This window comes from Muntiacus reevesi, chromosome 1 (genome assembly GCF_963930625.1).
Source record: "Muntiacus reevesi chromosome 1, mMunRee1.1, whole genome shotgun sequence".
Classification (NCBI taxonomy): domain Eukaryota; kingdom Metazoa; phylum Chordata; class Mammalia; order Artiodactyla; family Cervidae; genus Muntiacus; species Muntiacus reevesi.
The window spans coordinates 109,252,694-109,270,083 of NC_089249.1; the positions used below are offsets into that span (position 1 = coordinate 109,252,694).

Here is a 17,390-nt window from a genome sequence, read left to right on the forward strand (position 1 = left end):
AGTGGTTTCAGGGGAAACAGCGGTAGAGTGATTCTGAACTCCAACAGACCACAGACAGTACCTGTCAGTGATCTTAGCTCTGGTCCAGGCAGTACCATCTGAGCAGTTCTAGGATCGATTACAACACCCTCAATAGTGCAGCAGTGGGAACAGACTCCTAGAAGCTTCTGAACTCTGAGAATACTAACCTCCCACAGAACAACCTAACCACATTTACCAGTTATCCAGGAAAAACATCACCAACACCCTAGAATGAGATAACATGAACCCAAAATCCCCTCATTAAAGCAGCCCCATAGAATGATCAACAGGTAGGTCTAATTTAATTACAAGGGTATCTGAAAACGAGGCGATCAGATTGAACCGCCACAGTCAGAGCAGCATGCTCAAGAAGCACTCCTGGCGTGCCATGTCTCCTTATTTTTCTCTCCCACCAGTTATAATTTATAATGACATCACTGCAGATTACAGTGAGAGAGTTTTCTTCCATCACTTGGCCCCTTATTTCAAAGCACAGGTGGATTCATGAACACAAATATCCTTCCTTAAACATAAATGCCTGTCTATACTTTTGGAACAGATTTTAACACAAGCTTTTATTTTATTCCTGCTCTCCTTATATCATATCAAATACACTTTGAGATTATCAGACTTTACCAAATTTTCCATTAGAAATTAAAAATAGTATCTCCATATAATTTCCTCCCTCTGGTAAGTCAAGTTCATTTTGTGTAAAACATTTTTTCCCTTGTAAAACTAGAATGTAAATTTTTCAAAAAAGAATTTTCTTTTAAATTGACTCTTCAGTCCTATAACTAGTAAGCACCATGCTATTCTGGGACCCCAAAGAAAGCAATTGTAAATCAAGTTCTATAGAACTTCTTTGGTTTGTATTTAAACTAACCATTTATTCAATTCCACAAAGAAATCAGTGTTATATTTTTCTTAACATTCAACTTAAAACATTAGACATAATAAGCTGAATGAGGGAAAATCATTATCAAATGCTAAAAATGTAAACATGAAAAAAGTAAACATGAAAACAAATCTCTTTTTAAAAATTCATTTAATTACAAGAAAATTAGCCAGAAAATTGCACAGTTCCAAACAAATCCTCTGTATAAACACAAGGGCTCATTTACCATCATCTTTTTATATCTATCTCTCAAATAACATTCCATCTACTGAACCCAGCTTCTACTGGCAAAATTAGGATACATGGGTATTTTTACTGTTTAATATTCCATAAGCAGAATTAGCTTTTGTCCTGAAGTTATGATGGTGTCTGTCATTCTGCTTCAGAGAAACTCTAAAATTGTTCCCTTTCAATTAGCCCCTCTCAAAATCCAATGGAAAAAAAAAACAAAAAAAACCACTGTAGTTTCTCTAAAAGATTCCTGTCTTCAACTTCATTTTACCAGCCTAAGTACAAATTCAGAGAAAAGCTTCTTAAGTCCTGTAGTTTCAAATTCCTTTTGTAACTCATCCAATGACGAATACTCTTTGACTTCAAATGCCAGAAACCTGCATTATACAAGAGAAACTCATGAATATGCCTAAATTTGTCAGAGTATAATTATTGATTCAGTTGCTTTTCCATCTGCAATAGTACTAAATTATACCTTTTGTGTTCTGTCTGTACTTTTGTTTCAAACAGTACACTAATCATTTTCTCTTTGCATTTCTTTCCACTTGAGTCCACATCCACTTTGCAGGTTTTCTGAAGAATCAGGTACTCCTAAATGATAAAACAGTATGTTAAATACATATCTTACTCTGAATTTCAAAGTCTTACTTTTAAAGGAGAAATAATCTGCTGGCCTGTTTGCATGCTGACAGAGTACTCACTTTCTGAATCAAGCAGTAAGAGAGTTATGCAGTGTTTTTACGTACTTGGAAGCATAACATTCTGGTAAATGCTGGAGTAAAGAAAGTTCTAATCCAACTACACAGGCTTAAATCTAGACTAGTCAGCCTACTAGAGCTGATTCTGGGGTTAGTTACCTAAACCCTCTGTGCCTCGGTAACTTACTCCATAAAATGCTTGCTCTTAACAGCTACCTTATAGGGAAGCTGTGATGGTTAAATGAGCTAATATGTGCAAAGCACTTAGAGGAGTGCCTGGCAACAGCACTTAATACAGCACCAGCTACTAGCTCATTATTACAGTACTATTACTATTTCAAAGTCAGGGTGAAGTGAACAGGCACACAGTACCAAATTTTCCAAACTGATGGAATCCATAAATATGTACCTGTAATTCTCAATCCTGATAAACAATCTTAAAAAATTTAACAGAGATATTTACATTAAATGGCACTTGAGGGAAAGTTAATAAAAAAGAAAGAACTATTTTTAAAAGTTATCTGCATTAGCACAGGTCTAGCCATATGATTCGGAGAAGGCAATGGCACCTCACTCCAGTACTCTTGCCTGGAAAATCCCATGGATGGAGGAGCTTGGTAGGCTGCAGTCCATGGGGTCGCCAAGAGTCAGATATGACCGAGCGACTTCACTTTCATTTTTCACTTTCACGCATTGGAGAAGGAAATGGCAACCCACTCCAGTGTTCTTGCCTGGAGAATCCCAGGGACGGGGGAGCCTGGTGGGCTGACATCTATGGGGTCGCACAGAGTTGGACACGACTGAAGTGACTTAGCAGCAGCAGCAGCCATATGATTAAATATATATTCATTAATTTATGGATCCAATCAGAGTAAAAACATCTGCAAAACAGCTGCACTTAGCCTAATATGCCTGACCGGGCTTAAAGAAAAACCTGAGCCCTTTGGGGAAACATGAGCAAAGAAATTGTGAGCATTCATTTAGTCAGCCAGTATTTTACCCAAAAGAGTCCAGCTTTATAGATATGCTATGAGTGAGTCAGTGATAGTTGCTCAGTCATGTCTGACTCTGTGCGACCCCATGGACTGAAGACTGCCGGGATCCTCTGTCCAAGGAATTCTCCAGTCAAGAATACTGGAATGGGTTGCCATTTCCTTCTCCAAGATATACTATACATCACCTTAAAATATGTGGTTCCTTGGTCAGACCCCAACCCAAGATCTGTACTAAATCTGAAAATGTGTTGTACCTATACACTATAACCTAGCACTACTTTGGTTAACTGAGGTTATTAATTACCAAGTTTTGTGTTAAGAGCCCATCATGAAAAAGCTATGTAATCCTACAAATTTGTAATAACCCCACAAATCTTTAAGACAGTAAGTTATGAAAGATAAATCTGTTTTAAATAAATTCTACTGTAATTATTCTTGACCCAACCCACTTGAAAGCATAAAACCTATTAAGTGATTTGTAGCTCTTTTAAGATTTAACATATAATAAGCAGTTTTCCTTGTCTGGTCCCACATAAAAGCAGGTTAGATGTGTATAGAATGAGAACTTGAAAAATCTGAAGAAGATGATGATTTTGAAAGCAGCTGCTGAGACAAGTCAGGTGGAAAGCAAAAGTTAGGGAGGAGATGACAAGCTGACAGCCCGAATGATTCTACTTCCACTCATACTAAATCCTGGTTAAAAGGGACCAGCTCCTCTTTCCAGGTACTACAGATACCACATTCAAGCATCAGAACATATCTTTAACTGCCAAATTAAAAGTTTGCAGGCTTACCCACAAATACATACATGCTGTGTGCTTAACCAAGGAAATAAATATAAATAGGCACAAAATTAGTGCAAATTTATAAAGTTTAGGCTCAAAGCTAATTACAGAAACAAACATTTGTGTACCATAGAGATTTCTTTTTTAATAACCTATCACTTTCATTAAGTGGCATGACTTTTAAAACATAATCTTCTACTTATTCTTCAAGCTTTATAAGTCTGTGGTTGTAATTAGAAGTTACAGATAGTCTTTAAAAAAGAAAATAAAGATCAATTAACATGGTAAGAGTATACGCAGAAACATCTTAATGATTCATCTGCCCCGTTGTTATAAAACACCATTTTAGCAGAAAAGAGCCAAATTCACATTCAACATCAAACTTTTTGGCACCTTGATGTCACTTCTGTCTCCCTGCAGTAAAATCAGTATGATTTTACCCATGAACATCAGTCTTCCTGTCAGCCTTAAATCAGAAACCCACTTCTCCACAGTTTTGACATATTTAGTCTTCGATCTCATGTGATCTAAATGCAAAAGAGTCATCCACAACCCATCATCCACAGGCATGCTTGCTGCAGAAGAGCACTTTTCATTGCCACCTCCTGCTTCTGGGCGCTTGACGATGTGCCTGAGGTTTTGCTGAATCCAAAGAACCAGTTCATGAACCATAGGTTCCGACAAAAGGGTCTCTGCTTGCTCCAGTAACTTCTCCTTCACGATTTCACACTGGGCCCTGGTCAAGTCCTTGGAATTCACCACAATACCAGGTAGACAGGATGGGTAACTGAGCGGTAAGTGGAACACCAACTGCAAGGGTATATCCGTATCTGTAAATCCTTCAGCTTTTGTGAGAATTCTGAACACAGCCCCATCTGTCTCTGGAAAGCATCCAAAAATAATGATTAGTTGTACCTAATTCAATTTGAATGGAACACGAACAAGAGAAAATTTTGGTTTCAGATGTCAATTTTATTTTTCATGTGAAAATTAAGTTATTTTATGATGAAACACATCACACTAAGAAAGCCATGATTTACAGGTGTTTTCTTTCAACCATATATATATATATACACACACACACACACATACATATACAGTCATAGAATCATGCTCAACCAGCACCCAGGATTTCACTGGCATTTACAATTGCCATTATCCTCTTTTTATTAAGGTCACCAGAAAGGTTTCTCCTTATATGATTTTTTTTTTCTACCCAGACTTAGTTGCTAATTCTGGAAATTCCTAATAAACTCACATGAACCTTCAAAGAAATAGTATCGTGTATTTATAAAATCAGGAATTAGCTTAAAAACTATACACTAAATCCAATGAAAATCATGGTGCAGCGAGTCCAAGCAGAAGCAAATACTGGATCCCGTGTGGTGGTTGTAAGGATGCAGAGAACACCACCACTAGGCATGCACAGTCATTGCCTGGACCCGCTCTTTCTCACTTCAAATGTATTATTATCAGTGCAACATGAAGGCAGCGAGAGGAACTAAAATGGGGCAGCCATCAGTTCAGCCGTTTTCTGGCTCCACGAGGAGGGGGAAAGGGGAAAGTACACACAGGATACAAGATGAAACGCTCTGCTCTCTTTCAGATTTGCTCCACTTCACCCCTCTGATGTGTTCCACACCACTTCACCCCACTTTTCACAAGTTGATAAAATGTCAGGCTGATTCATTCTGCAGGGGGCAGAAGCACACAGATCAGAAGAGAAGAGTAGAACAGAACTGGGTGCCAAGGAGGCTCTTTGAAGTTAACTTGCCTTGTCTACCCTACTTCTATCTCCACAGCCCTGGTTTCATTCTCCCTCACAAGACAGGCAGTCAGATCATTCTCATTTTCATCCCTAGATTGCTACTCAACAGCCTTGACAATGGAAACCTGAATGTATCCCCATTTTAAAGAACTGAACAGAACATTAAAATGGCTCTCTAGCCATCTGATTCCATTCATTCAGAAGCCATGGTTATAGACATTGATTTATACGGGACCAAACATATCCATTACACAAGGTTTTTCTTTAGTAGAATCTTCAGTATCAGAGGCAAAGCACTGCTATTTTAGGACACTACCCCAAAACCCAGGCAGTAACCATTATAAAGATCATAGTAAAATGATATAACTTAAATTTGTATTACATAAGAAAAACGTGGCTGCATAAAGAAAAATTTTCCAAACAACTTAGTGCATTCCCCTAAAATGCATCACCAGATTCTCAAAATCTTTCTTTCTTCTATCCTGTTACTTCTCCTTTAAAAAAAGAAGAAAAAAAATTTACTATTAAAGTAGGCTTCCTGGATGTCAGTAAGATCATTACATTTCACTTGGTAAAATGGGTATTATAAATAGACCAACAGACAACGTGTAACCACTAGACTAAATAAACCCTCCAGAAATCATCTAGAGGGTCCACTTTCCCTCTCAAGGGGGAGACACAACTTTTAAAGCTCTTCATTCATCATTTAACAAATAGTCACAGGAAACATAAGAGATTCGGGCTCGATCCCTGGGTTGGGAAGATCCTTTGGAGGAGTAAATGGCAACTGACTCAAGTATTCTTTTTTTATTAATTCATCTGTTGAAAATACTTTTTTTTTAATTGAAGGATAATTGCTTTACAGAACTGTGCTGATTTCTGACAAACATCAACATGCATCAGCCTTAAGTATACACACGTCCCCTCCCTCCCACCTTCCTCCCCATCTCACCCCTCTAGGTTGTTACAGAGCCCCGGATGAGTTCCCCGAGAATACAGCAAATTCCCATTGGCTATCTATCTTACACACGGTAACCTAAGTGTCCATGTTACTCTCTCCACACATCCTACCCTCTCCTTCCTCCCAAGCTCCCTCGTCCATCCCCATGTCCGTAAGTCTATTCTCTGTGTCAATTATTCTTGCCTGGAGAATTCCATAGACAGAGGAGCCTGCGGGCTACAACCCACGGGGTTACAAAAGAGTTGGATACAACTTAGCAACTAAACAACAAGTCAGCAAATAGAAAAGCAATGAGAGAAAATCCTGACTTTAGCTTTGGAAATTGTGAAATTATTAGTTATGTTTAGAAGGAAAACTACTTTAATTCTATCAAGAATTAAAGGACTAACAACCTTCCTACTTGGTTTTCTCTGTGACTCCTTCCACACACACACACAGACACACACACACACATACAGGAGATGCAACCTGAAATTACACAAAATGATGCTGTCTCTATAAGAAAATGAAAATCCCAATGACATACCCCAATACTGCTGATATTTAATGCAACAGTAAAACTGTTCATTCTTTTAAAAACTAATTTTCTCCCTAAAACTCTAAAAGCATGTATATTACCGTTCCTTTCTCATCTGCCTTGGTTTGTACATGCAATTAAACTGACTCTCTTTGCCTCAGAAATTTTCATGTAATCACATATACTGTCAGTCTGATTTGAGTTATTTTTCCATAAAAAACAAAACAAGGTTGTTCCTATCTACTTTACGTTTATTGAACAGCTTAGAAACAGAGTGATTAACAGAAAAATAATGGTGTTCTATATCTTACTGTTAACCTCTGGCCTTCCCTGGCACCAAGACACTCTAGTTATTAAGTTCAACTCACAAACTCATCATTCTCAATAAACATCTATGCCACACAAAACTTATGCCTGCCCTAGGAATCTATAATTTTCATAAGTTCCAAGACTATTTTCACCTAAAGATCCTAGCAAAAGACTTAAGTCTTGCCTCTGGTTAAAGTTCACATATCTTTTCCCTAGTTTGGATTTTTTTTTTTAATAAGTCTTTATGCCTTAAAATAAGTGTATCAACTTCATAACCAAAATAGGGGTTTCAAACCTTATTCTTCCTTACAAGTATATGAAAGAAATTATGCTAACTACACTCCAAACAACAGAAATTCAAACTAGAGAAACTGAAATAAACCCCAAATTCCATACCATTATTTTTAAGAATTCACCCTACACACACACAACAGAAATTCAATAAATGCTGTACAATAACAGAAGATAGTGAAAAATGTAAACAAATTTAAGAGAATGAATTCTTCAAGATTCATTTAGAGCCTATTAAGAAATCATTGCATCATGATTGCATCATTGCAATCACTGTATCATTGAATCATGGCATCACCGACTCGAAGGACATGAGCTTGAGCAAGCTCCAGGAGTTGGTGATGGACAGGGAAGCCTGGAGTGCTGCAGTGCAGAGTCAGACACGACTGAGCAACTGAACTGAATTGAACTGAAGAAATCATTTATATACCACATACAATTGGCTTTCCCAATACTTGCTTTTTTTTTTTTTCTTTGCAGTATTTAAATGTCCTTAGGGTAAGACTTGTTCAGAAAACCACCAAAAAGTCCCCAACAGCCTCTCTTACTTCATCGTACAGGATTTTTTTTCCCTCTTGCTCCCGGACGCCTCCCCACAAGTATGCATCCACCAATGCTGCAGCTGGATTGTTATATATTTTAAAAGGTAGTTACAAGAAAAAAAAAAAAAAAAAACTAAGAATAAGTGAAGATCAAAGTGGCAATCCCTCCTTTGGAAGTGAAGTTCAGGGCTGAATTGGTTTTAGAGGTGACCTCAGTACCAACAATCAGCAGGAAACAGAGCTGAGCAGATTTAGAGGGGTCAATGGGTGACAGTAATGATTCATTTTGCAGGAAGGTCCAATGCAGTCTGAACATTAGTGTTAGCAGAATACAAAAATTTACTCTGAAGCTACCATGCAAACGTATCCTATGATACTGAGTCTTACATACCTCCCACTTTACAACATGCTTATCTTTAAGATGATATCCAGAAACACAATTCAATGTATAGTGAGCACTGACTATGGTAATATACTCTATGACCTCTGATTACCTTATTCAGAAAATGAAGATTTGTAACATCACCAGTCTCACCTACTTCACAGGTACCCACATGGCCAGGCACACACATTACCCTTCAGAACTATTCTGAACCTAAGTTGGACCACATCTGATTCTTTGCTCTGGGTGCTCATCTTGCTCTCTTTATCTAGACAAGTGTTATCCCTGCTCGCTAAGAACTCTTTTCCTGTTGCAGCAACTCATGTCTATTAAGGAGCATGATGTACTGCAAGAGTCCACCCTAGTGGTTACTAAATCAGCCTCAGCATCTATTATCTTCTCTAAAATAAAGAGCACCCCTCATCGGGACTAATGACAAGCCCGGCAGATTTAACAAGGTTTTCTCCTTTAGATGTGTCTGTGCTGTGTGCTTAGTCACTCAATCGTGTCCTACTCTTTGCGACCCCATGGAGCCTGCCAGGCTGCTCCGTCCATGGGGGTTCTCCAAGCAAGAATACTGGAATGGGTTGCCATTCCCTCCTCCAGGGGATCTTCTCAACCCAGGGACTAAATCAAGGTCTCCCGCATTGCAGGCAGATTCTTTACCAACTAAGCCACCAGGAAAGCCTAGATTTGTCTAGCTTCCATGAAAAAAGATGTTAAGTGTTCTAACTTACCTTATATTTCACTGACATATCTTTTAAATGTCTTTCAGGATTCTCTGCCACTGTTTTCCCAGTATCTGAGAATAATTCCTTGCCAATTTCATTTGCTTAATCAGAGCTTTAAGGCTACCACCTTTCTTTTGAATAAAGTTGTTCAAATTGCCCCTTCTTCTCTACCATTTGTTCTCTCAGATATACAAGAGATTATGTACATATGCATAAATACTTCTTGAAAAATAAGCTAAAAATAAAAAATCTTGAAACAAAAAAACAGAATACCTCTCATCAAATAAGATGCATTTAAAGTATCAGGTATATGGCAGGCAACCCCATTAAACTGGCACTTTGTCTGACTGCACTGCGGTGGGGTCCAGCCTCGGCAGGATCCAGGGGGTACCCTCAGGATGAACGGTGTCGGGGGGAGAGAGAGAGAGAGAGAGAGAGAGAGAGAGAGAGAGAGAGAGAGAGAGAGAGAGAGAGAGAGAGAGAGAGAGAGAAGACACGCGAGACCAGCCTTGATAGGGCCAAGTCTGTGTTCTACTTTTTGACAACAGTTTTTATACCCTCAGTCAGAACGTTTCCAAGGTACAAGATGCTTACTCATGCTTACACAGGATTAGTATTACATCAGTTTGTTTTTTAGAAGAGCAGGATGTTTTCTGCTTTCTAATTCTATAGTAAATCTTAGCACATTATCTTTGGCTTTTTAACATTTTATGCGGGTCAGGTGAATGTAAACCTACTTTCCGTTTCTGTGGTGACCTTAACTGAAAGGTAAGTAGTCTTCACAGAGCAACAGTACAGAGTAGAAGTATATCCTTGTTAACACAAAAATTAATCCTTCTGCAGAAGTTGTCAGTTGAGTTTATCTAAGAGGTTTACCCCACAGTGACTCTGCAACTTTGGTGAGGCAGCCCCTGCCTAGCACTGCTGGCTAATAATTAACAACCGTTTCATTGTTACCACACTAGGGCTAAGCTCTTATTTTTCTAGATCTATAACTATAATAACAATGGCTTCCACAGCACAACCTTAGCACATCAAAAGCAAAAACACAGCAAGCAAAACACAGCAAGCAAACGTCAACCCAATAACCACCTTTAGAATAATTTTTCTTATGTTTTCTAATAGGACTCCTTCACCCCCCAAAAAGGCTCTATGTCTATTAGGGCCTTTATATGATCAGGTTCTTTATGCTGTTTTATGATTAGGGTATTATGAGCAGTCATGCATATTAGTACCAAGGGCATAGACACATTTGCCAAACAAACTAAAATACCAGCAAAGGAGTTTAAATTAAAACACTCCTTTCATCCTGGATAATCTCATAAAGTACCACCACCTAGGAAACTTATTGATTAACGTTCTGAATTGATTCTTATTTGGGAAGAGATCGGGGAAGGCCTTCTGCCTGTGTCACAGAAATTAGGGAGTAGTCTATTGAAGCAAGCATCAGAAAGACAGATATATCATCTTTAAGGTGAGCGCCAGGGGCAGCTTTTCGGAATCCCTGAAAACCTGATCCGCCTTGGGGATCAGGTTTTCTTCTCCTGACCTTGTCGTGGGTGGGATCTCGTGCCCATGGCACGCCCTACCCGGAAGAGAAAGCTACAGCGGATGCCTCTTACAATGAACTTACTACAACCACCACAAAGAGGCCACAGTGTACCTAAGTTCCCTGAAATTCTCAGCACAAATTAGTCCAGCCAAAAGAAGGCAATTATTCAGACCCTTCAATCTTATGGCCTTACAAGATGACCCCTGGGTTGGCAGCCTGAGCCTTCCTGGGCTACCTTCCACCGGAAGCGCAATCCTACCAATGTTAACCTGATTTCAGGGGCAACAAAGAAAAGTTTATTTGAGGGGAAGGCCAGGAAGGAATTGATGGTATTCAGAATGTTCTGGTGTTAAGCTTATATCCTCCAATCCAAGCTGACAGTGACCACAAGAGCGGTAGCCAGCAGCCCACTGGATGTTTACCGTGGTCTATTATAAAGAAGTTCTTACTTACCCTTAATTCCCCCTTGTGAACATCAAACATTCCTATTTCAACCACTGAATTGTTTTATTCTCCAATGAACCTTTCAGCAACAAAATGTCCTAAGTTGTTACACTGAATTCTTTTATAATTCAATTACTTACTGATGCCAGAACACTGAATTAAATTAATTAGGAGGCATGGCTTGAAGTCATGCTCAATTTAACAGCAGATAAAGGGTCCACAGTGTTCTTTGTATCAAAAAATTGCTCCCTTTCTTTCTCTGCTTACTTTTTTTGGTCTTCTCTGAACTGTCAGCAGTGTCATATGCTCAACCATGTACTGAGGACAGAGACCACCATCAATCCATCCTCTTTCAGGTGTAATGGTAAATCATAAGTTCATTTTCCCAGGATATTCCCAGTTGAGCCATAATAAAGGAATTAAAGAAAACTAATGATATCCTCAAATGGCCTGCCTCAAGTAGAAGTAATGAAGTAATTATCAATAAAGAGAGTAGTAAAGATAGCAAGTAAGATGATAAAGAATAACAAATGCTATCCAATCAGAAGATAGATGACCAAAAAAAAAAAAAAAACTAAAAGTGAGTAAATCTTCTCATAAGGATTTTAAACGTTGCTTCAGAAAGCTGCTAGACAGGCTAGGCATTGAAAAGCAAGCAGCTTCACCACATAAATTGGTTCACAGTGCCCAGAACACGTCAGTGCTAAATGAACGTGTACAGACTGGTGATCAAGAGAAAAAAAGGAAAAGGAGGCCATCCCTGCTCCGCAGGTGAATAACACATCACATGGACATGAGGAATAGACCCTAACCCTTGACAGCTTTCTCACAACACCCAGACATTTTAGACTACCTTCTTAAAGGTCAATCAATTTATGGTCAGAAAGACAATTTTAATAACAGCTGAAACATGACAGAAGTTTAAATCTCCTGCCAAAAAATTTACATAATGTATTTGAAAGCTAAGTGAAAATTGAAAATCATCTGCATCACTGCACTTTTTTCATAAACTGAAGTTTTGTTTTTTACTTAACAGAAGCTACAGACAGGTACAGAGAGTAAGTTTTCGCTATCATGAAAATAAAGCCAGAACAACCGTTCTAGACTGTAAGCTCCGGGGGACAGTGTCTGAAACCTTGCGTTTTCAGGGACTCAAATGTGAGCGGAACAATTAATGCGCCCCAAGAGCCTGTAATTGATAACCACCTTTAAGCGAACTAGAAAAAGCTGAAGAAAAACAATCCAGCTGAGAGAGTTCTGACTGAGCGCTGGTTGAATTCAAAAATTCATTCAACAATAATTTACTATGAATACCTACCATGTGCCTGGCACTGACCTAGGTGCCTGCAGTTTTGTGATTACAAACCAGATCCTGCCTTCTTGCAACTTGAGACAAATAAATACCCATTTAGTTTAACTTCAGCGGGTGCCCTGATGGGGAAGTTGGCTTTAAACTAGGGGTGTCGGGAGAGACCTCTTTTTAAGATGAGATCTGAAGAATAAGTTCAGGACACCCAGGGAAAGCCTGTCCAGGAGGGCGCAGCTGGTAGCCCTCAGCGAGTTGAGGAGTGATCAGGCCAGTTAGCGGGTGCAGCGGGGGGCGGGGGAAGTATGTTTGAGGGGGCGTAGAGGCGAGTGGGTGAGGAACGGGAGCATGGAGGGAAATCAAGGAATTGGGGGCGGGGGGGTGGCGAATGGAGGTGGGAACGGGCGAGTGGGGGTGAGACGCGAGAGTAGCGGGTGAGACGGACCAGTGGACGAAGGGGCGCGGGAAGCAGGGACCGGCCGACGGGCTGCACGAGCCTGCGCGTTATGTTCTCGGTTGACTGCAGAGCAGCGGGAAGGGGCGCTACGCTATTCACGTTTCAAGGGTCGCCGCACTCTCCCGCCTGCTCCCACACACGCCCAGTCCCGGCGCCTGTCATTCCATCCTTCAACTACGCCGGCCCCCAAGTGTGGGCTCGGGGAGATGAGCCCAGTCGGGGTGGGTGGGGAGCCCGGGTCCCTCTGGCGCGGAAGTAGTCACCTGAGAGACTCAGCACTTCCCACTCCTCTGGCCCGCAGAAAATCGCTGCCAGGGCCGAGAGCTCCTCCCGCACCGGCTCCGCCATGCCCGCGCCGCCCCGCACGCTCAGCACCGCCCCTTCCGCCGCCGCTGCCGCCCCGGCCGTCCCGGAACAGTGCGGCCGGGCGGCCACCAGGGGGCGCTCCGCGTCTCCGCTGCGCTCCGCAGGCTGGATGCCACGAGACGCCCCGCCCACAAGCTCCGGCTCTGTAGCTGCAGCGGGAAGGCTCACGCCCTTTGGGGGTCTTTTCTCCGAGGGTGAAGGCCCTGTGGTCCAGGGCAGGGTGTCTGCCAGAGGCCACCCTGCAGCTCACCCGCTGCTTTTCTAACAGAGGGAAGCCGCCTAGCAAAGCCGGAAACTCTCTAACTTTATCCCGGGCTTTGTACACTAGCCATTACCTCCCAGACTTGTCCTTGAAGGGAACTTGGAGGTTGGGGGTGGGGGGAAAGGCAGGGAAGTGACCAGAAGTTAGCCCCTGTCTGGCTCAGAATTGAACTAGGTGTTAGAAACACTGCAGTTAACAGATCAGAGGAGATTCTCCGCCCTCATGGAGGTACTAGAGACCCAGGCAATATGGGACACCCGGAAAACCTCCGGGGCAGTAACAACCTCCAGATGCTGAGAGGTAACTGGCGCTCAGACTCTAGACCAAGACCGGCTTCCTCTTTCTCTTTCTCTTAACGATGGTTCAGAAGGGGAGAGTTGGACCTGCCACCTCTGGCATTCTAAGGATGTTACTGGGGTGGCCTGGACCCTTGCTGGGGACCTGTGTGCCCAGGTGCTGGGAGCAGTGTCATAACGTTCCTATTTGTCTCTGCCTTCACACGGTTCCCTGGTGGCTCAGTGGTAAAGAACCCACCTGCCAACGCAGGAGACCCAGGTTCAATCCCTGGGTGGGGAAGATCCCCTGGAGAAGGAAAAGGCCACCCACCCCAGTGTTCTTGCCTGGGAAATCTCATGGACAAAGGATGCCTAGCCACTACAGTCCATGGGGTCTCAACTCTCACGACTTAGCATGTAAACAATAACAAACAAACAAATCACAGGTGAAATTGGCAAGTGGAACTCCTGGGCCTTTGAGGATACAGTCAGGTATGTAAATATGGCAAATGCTAGCTTTCCAACATTACTCATTTTGTGATCCTCAGTTGATACAAAGCAATGTGATTCTTGAAGCTTAATAATGAAATTATCATCCTTGAACTCCACTCAGTTCTAAGAATGTTCACGTACCAGTAGGGTAACAGAATTATCAATCCATTCTGTTCCAACGTTGGTTTTGTGAGCAAGATTACAATGATTCTGTGTGATAGTTTTTTCAGTATGTTTGACTTGTCCTTTTGTTTGTCAAGTAGCAGTTTAAAATTTTGCAGACCCAAAAAGTAGCTGGTCTAGTTAACAGAAGTCCCATGATTTTTGTTTGTATCAGAAATAACATTTTGTGAGATAAATTAGGGAATTTAGATGACTACACAGTGAGTCCTGTCATTGACCATGGATGTCAGGGAAACAGACTGAGTTCATATTACCATCATTAACATCCTTCCCACTCCAACTAAGAAGGGGTCTTAAAAAGGAAAAGATACTGACTTCTGAGAACAGAAAGGAAGTTTAACAAGATAAACTGCAGGGGAAATGCCTTTCAGAGGATGCAGTGGGGTTTTAGTGACCCCAAGTAATTAAGAGCACTGCTGTGTACATAACTGGAAAGACAAAGGTTTATTTAAATGCATAATTATCTCTGATGTGACCAATTTGTTTAATAATAACTCCTTTGAGTTATTTCCAAAGTAGCAGCAGGTCAGTAGGTTCAGTAGCTGCTAAAGAGTTTGGTGAGCAAAAGAATAAATTTTTAATTTAAAACATCATTAAATTATCTTTAATTTTAGCTTGAAATCCAATGTTAGTATTAAAAGTGGTAGGAAAATATTAATTTATTTAACTTACTTATTAAAGATAATCGACCAAAAATCAAGTAGTTCATATCTTATTTTTAATATGAGTCAAATAATATTAACAGCAAGACTACAGCTGTCAGAAATATTAGGAGGCATCCCTGAAGCCTGTTGTCACAAGGTGTCCATGAAGTTGATGTAAGAGTGCATCAATCTATGTAAAATTTTCTTGTCAATAGGTTTCTTCTTTGCTTTTCCTTTCTTCCTTGATTTCTTAACCTGCTTCTCATACTCCATTTAGCATGTTTAAATAAAACAGAAGTCGATGTGCATGTCTTTTAAATTGACGGTATCCTCAGGCCCTGAAGTCCTATGAATAAGTTTCTACTCTCTGACATTTGGAAGTAATCATCACAGAGAAAGCATAATGTCAGCTTGATATTTCTCACACTACGAAAATACCAGCTACATGTCAAATATCTGAAGCCTACCTTAATGCAGTAAATTTTCTTGGATTCATATGCTACTGAAAATTCTAAATATTTAAATGTGCAATGATATCTAGACATGTGGATAAATGTCTAGTTAGAGCATGATCTCTTTCTCTCCTTCTCTACTTCTCTGCCCCCAAGAATGTTTGTTTTCCTAGAACAATATTGTTTATATATGCGACTTTCCTAAATAGTTGCTTTCCCAAGACCAAAGGAGAAGCTGTAAATCTCTCACCTCCAGTTAAAACCACTAGCCCAAGGGAAAGAGTTCTTTAACTTTTCTGGGAAAACCTTTCTATTCACTTTATCATGTGTAGTATGTGGACTGGAATATTCAACTCTGTGTCTGTAATTTTAAGTCAAATTAAGGTAGGAGACAGATGGGCCCCTGGGCTGGACAGCTGGTGTTTGTCAACTGGAGTAAAATTGAAGGCTTTGTTCTCATCCAGATTCTCGGGGGACAACGCTAGTGGCAAAAGCTATGAAGTAAGAGATAAGGTACCTACCTACTCCTAAGGTCAAGGAAGACTTCCCTGTGTGCACATGTGCAGGAAGGCTTCTGGGGGGTCAAAAAGGGAGGGAGTCCAACCACATATTAAGTGTGAACATGCACCCACAGGCCTCTATGGTGGGGAATTCATCTTAACAAAAAGTTGCACATGCATACCGGGGAGGGTCCTAGGACCTCAGGTGTGAAGAAAGAAACAAGATAATTGGCCAAAGGTAAACAAAAACCTGGAAGGACTGTCCTACTTAAATGATTTAAGTCACTTCTTTACTGCTCTCCTCCTCATTCAGTACACCTGCCTGCATTCATCTCCAGGTGGGTATTTCTGTCTTGCTTCTAACTTACTGTGCTCCTCCTCATTAGGGAGGCCACCCATACCGTTTCTGTCTGTCTGTGTCTTTCTGCCCTGCTTCCATCTTAAACCTTTTCTCTGTGTGCTGTCCCATATGTTGTGCTGTGTCTCTGATAATAAAATTTATACCTGTTTTTACAGTTTTTGCCTCCTTGAAACATTCTTGCTTTCAAATGGGGGAAAGAGCCAGAACCACTGTGCTTCTAGCCTCTGGCCCATGGTGGTCTAGTAGCTAGGATTCCTGGTTTTCATCCAGGCTACCCAGGTTCAATCCCTGGACAGGGAGCTAAGATTTCTCTTCAGAACCACTGATTGCTCTCCCTCCAAGATCAAAATCTTATAGAAATGAGCATAGAAATGAGAATACATAACTTTAAGTATATTAAGAGAGGTTAAGTATTAGTATCATGTCAAAAAAGCTGAGACTCCTAAATCTGAAGTGAAGGGGAGTGTGATAAGGAAAATGATCATATTAAGACTATGAGGCAAGTAAAAATGCTTTCAAGAACCACTAAAAGTAAAGAACAAAAGAGGCATTAAATGCCAACTTGCTAAGTGAACCTCAACTCCAGCAAGTTGTGCTACTGGTTTTGCCTAAAGGCTTTCTGTGTTTACTTATTTCATAAGTACTCATAAGTTACTTCATGGTTCTTGGGCACCATTGGTCTGACTCGACAAGCTGAGTATTCAAACACAGAGATGAAAGCAGCAAGCCTTTGCTTTCTTCAGTTTTGAGTCTAGACAGGTAAACCCTGCGTACAACAATTACACGTTCTTTCATCATATCATGCTGAGGTAGCAAGAATTGCCACATTCCCTGCTTCATGAGAGGTTTGCTGTCATGGTTTGGTGACCGTGAAGGCCTGCTGTGGAGCACGTACCTCCAACAATTTCCCAGAGGACAGATATGTCTGTAATGCTCAGGAACATAGTAGGTTTCCAAAAGTACATCAAGT

At 40.8% G+C, this 17,390-nt stretch overlaps 1 protein-coding gene across 1 annotated transcript; it reads right to left on the bottom strand.

Annotated features, from left to right (window-relative positions):
* Positions 1 to 1,047: 1,047 nt before the first annotated feature.
* On the bottom strand, positions 1,048 to 13,259 carry RWDD3 (RWD domain containing 3). Its single transcript, XM_065927759.1, has 4 exons — positions 13,149 to 13,259; positions 4,019 to 4,506; positions 1,623 to 1,738; positions 1,048 to 1,524 (listed from the first exon to the last, which is right to left on the bottom strand). The coding sequence occupies exons 1-4, from the start codon at positions 13,231 to 13,233 to the stop codon at positions 1,410 to 1,412; spliced, it is 804 nt and encodes a 267-aa protein (XP_065783831.1). The 5' UTR covers positions 13,234 to 13,259; the 3' UTR covers positions 1,048 to 1,409.
* Positions 13,260 to 17,390: the final 4,131 nt, after the last annotated feature.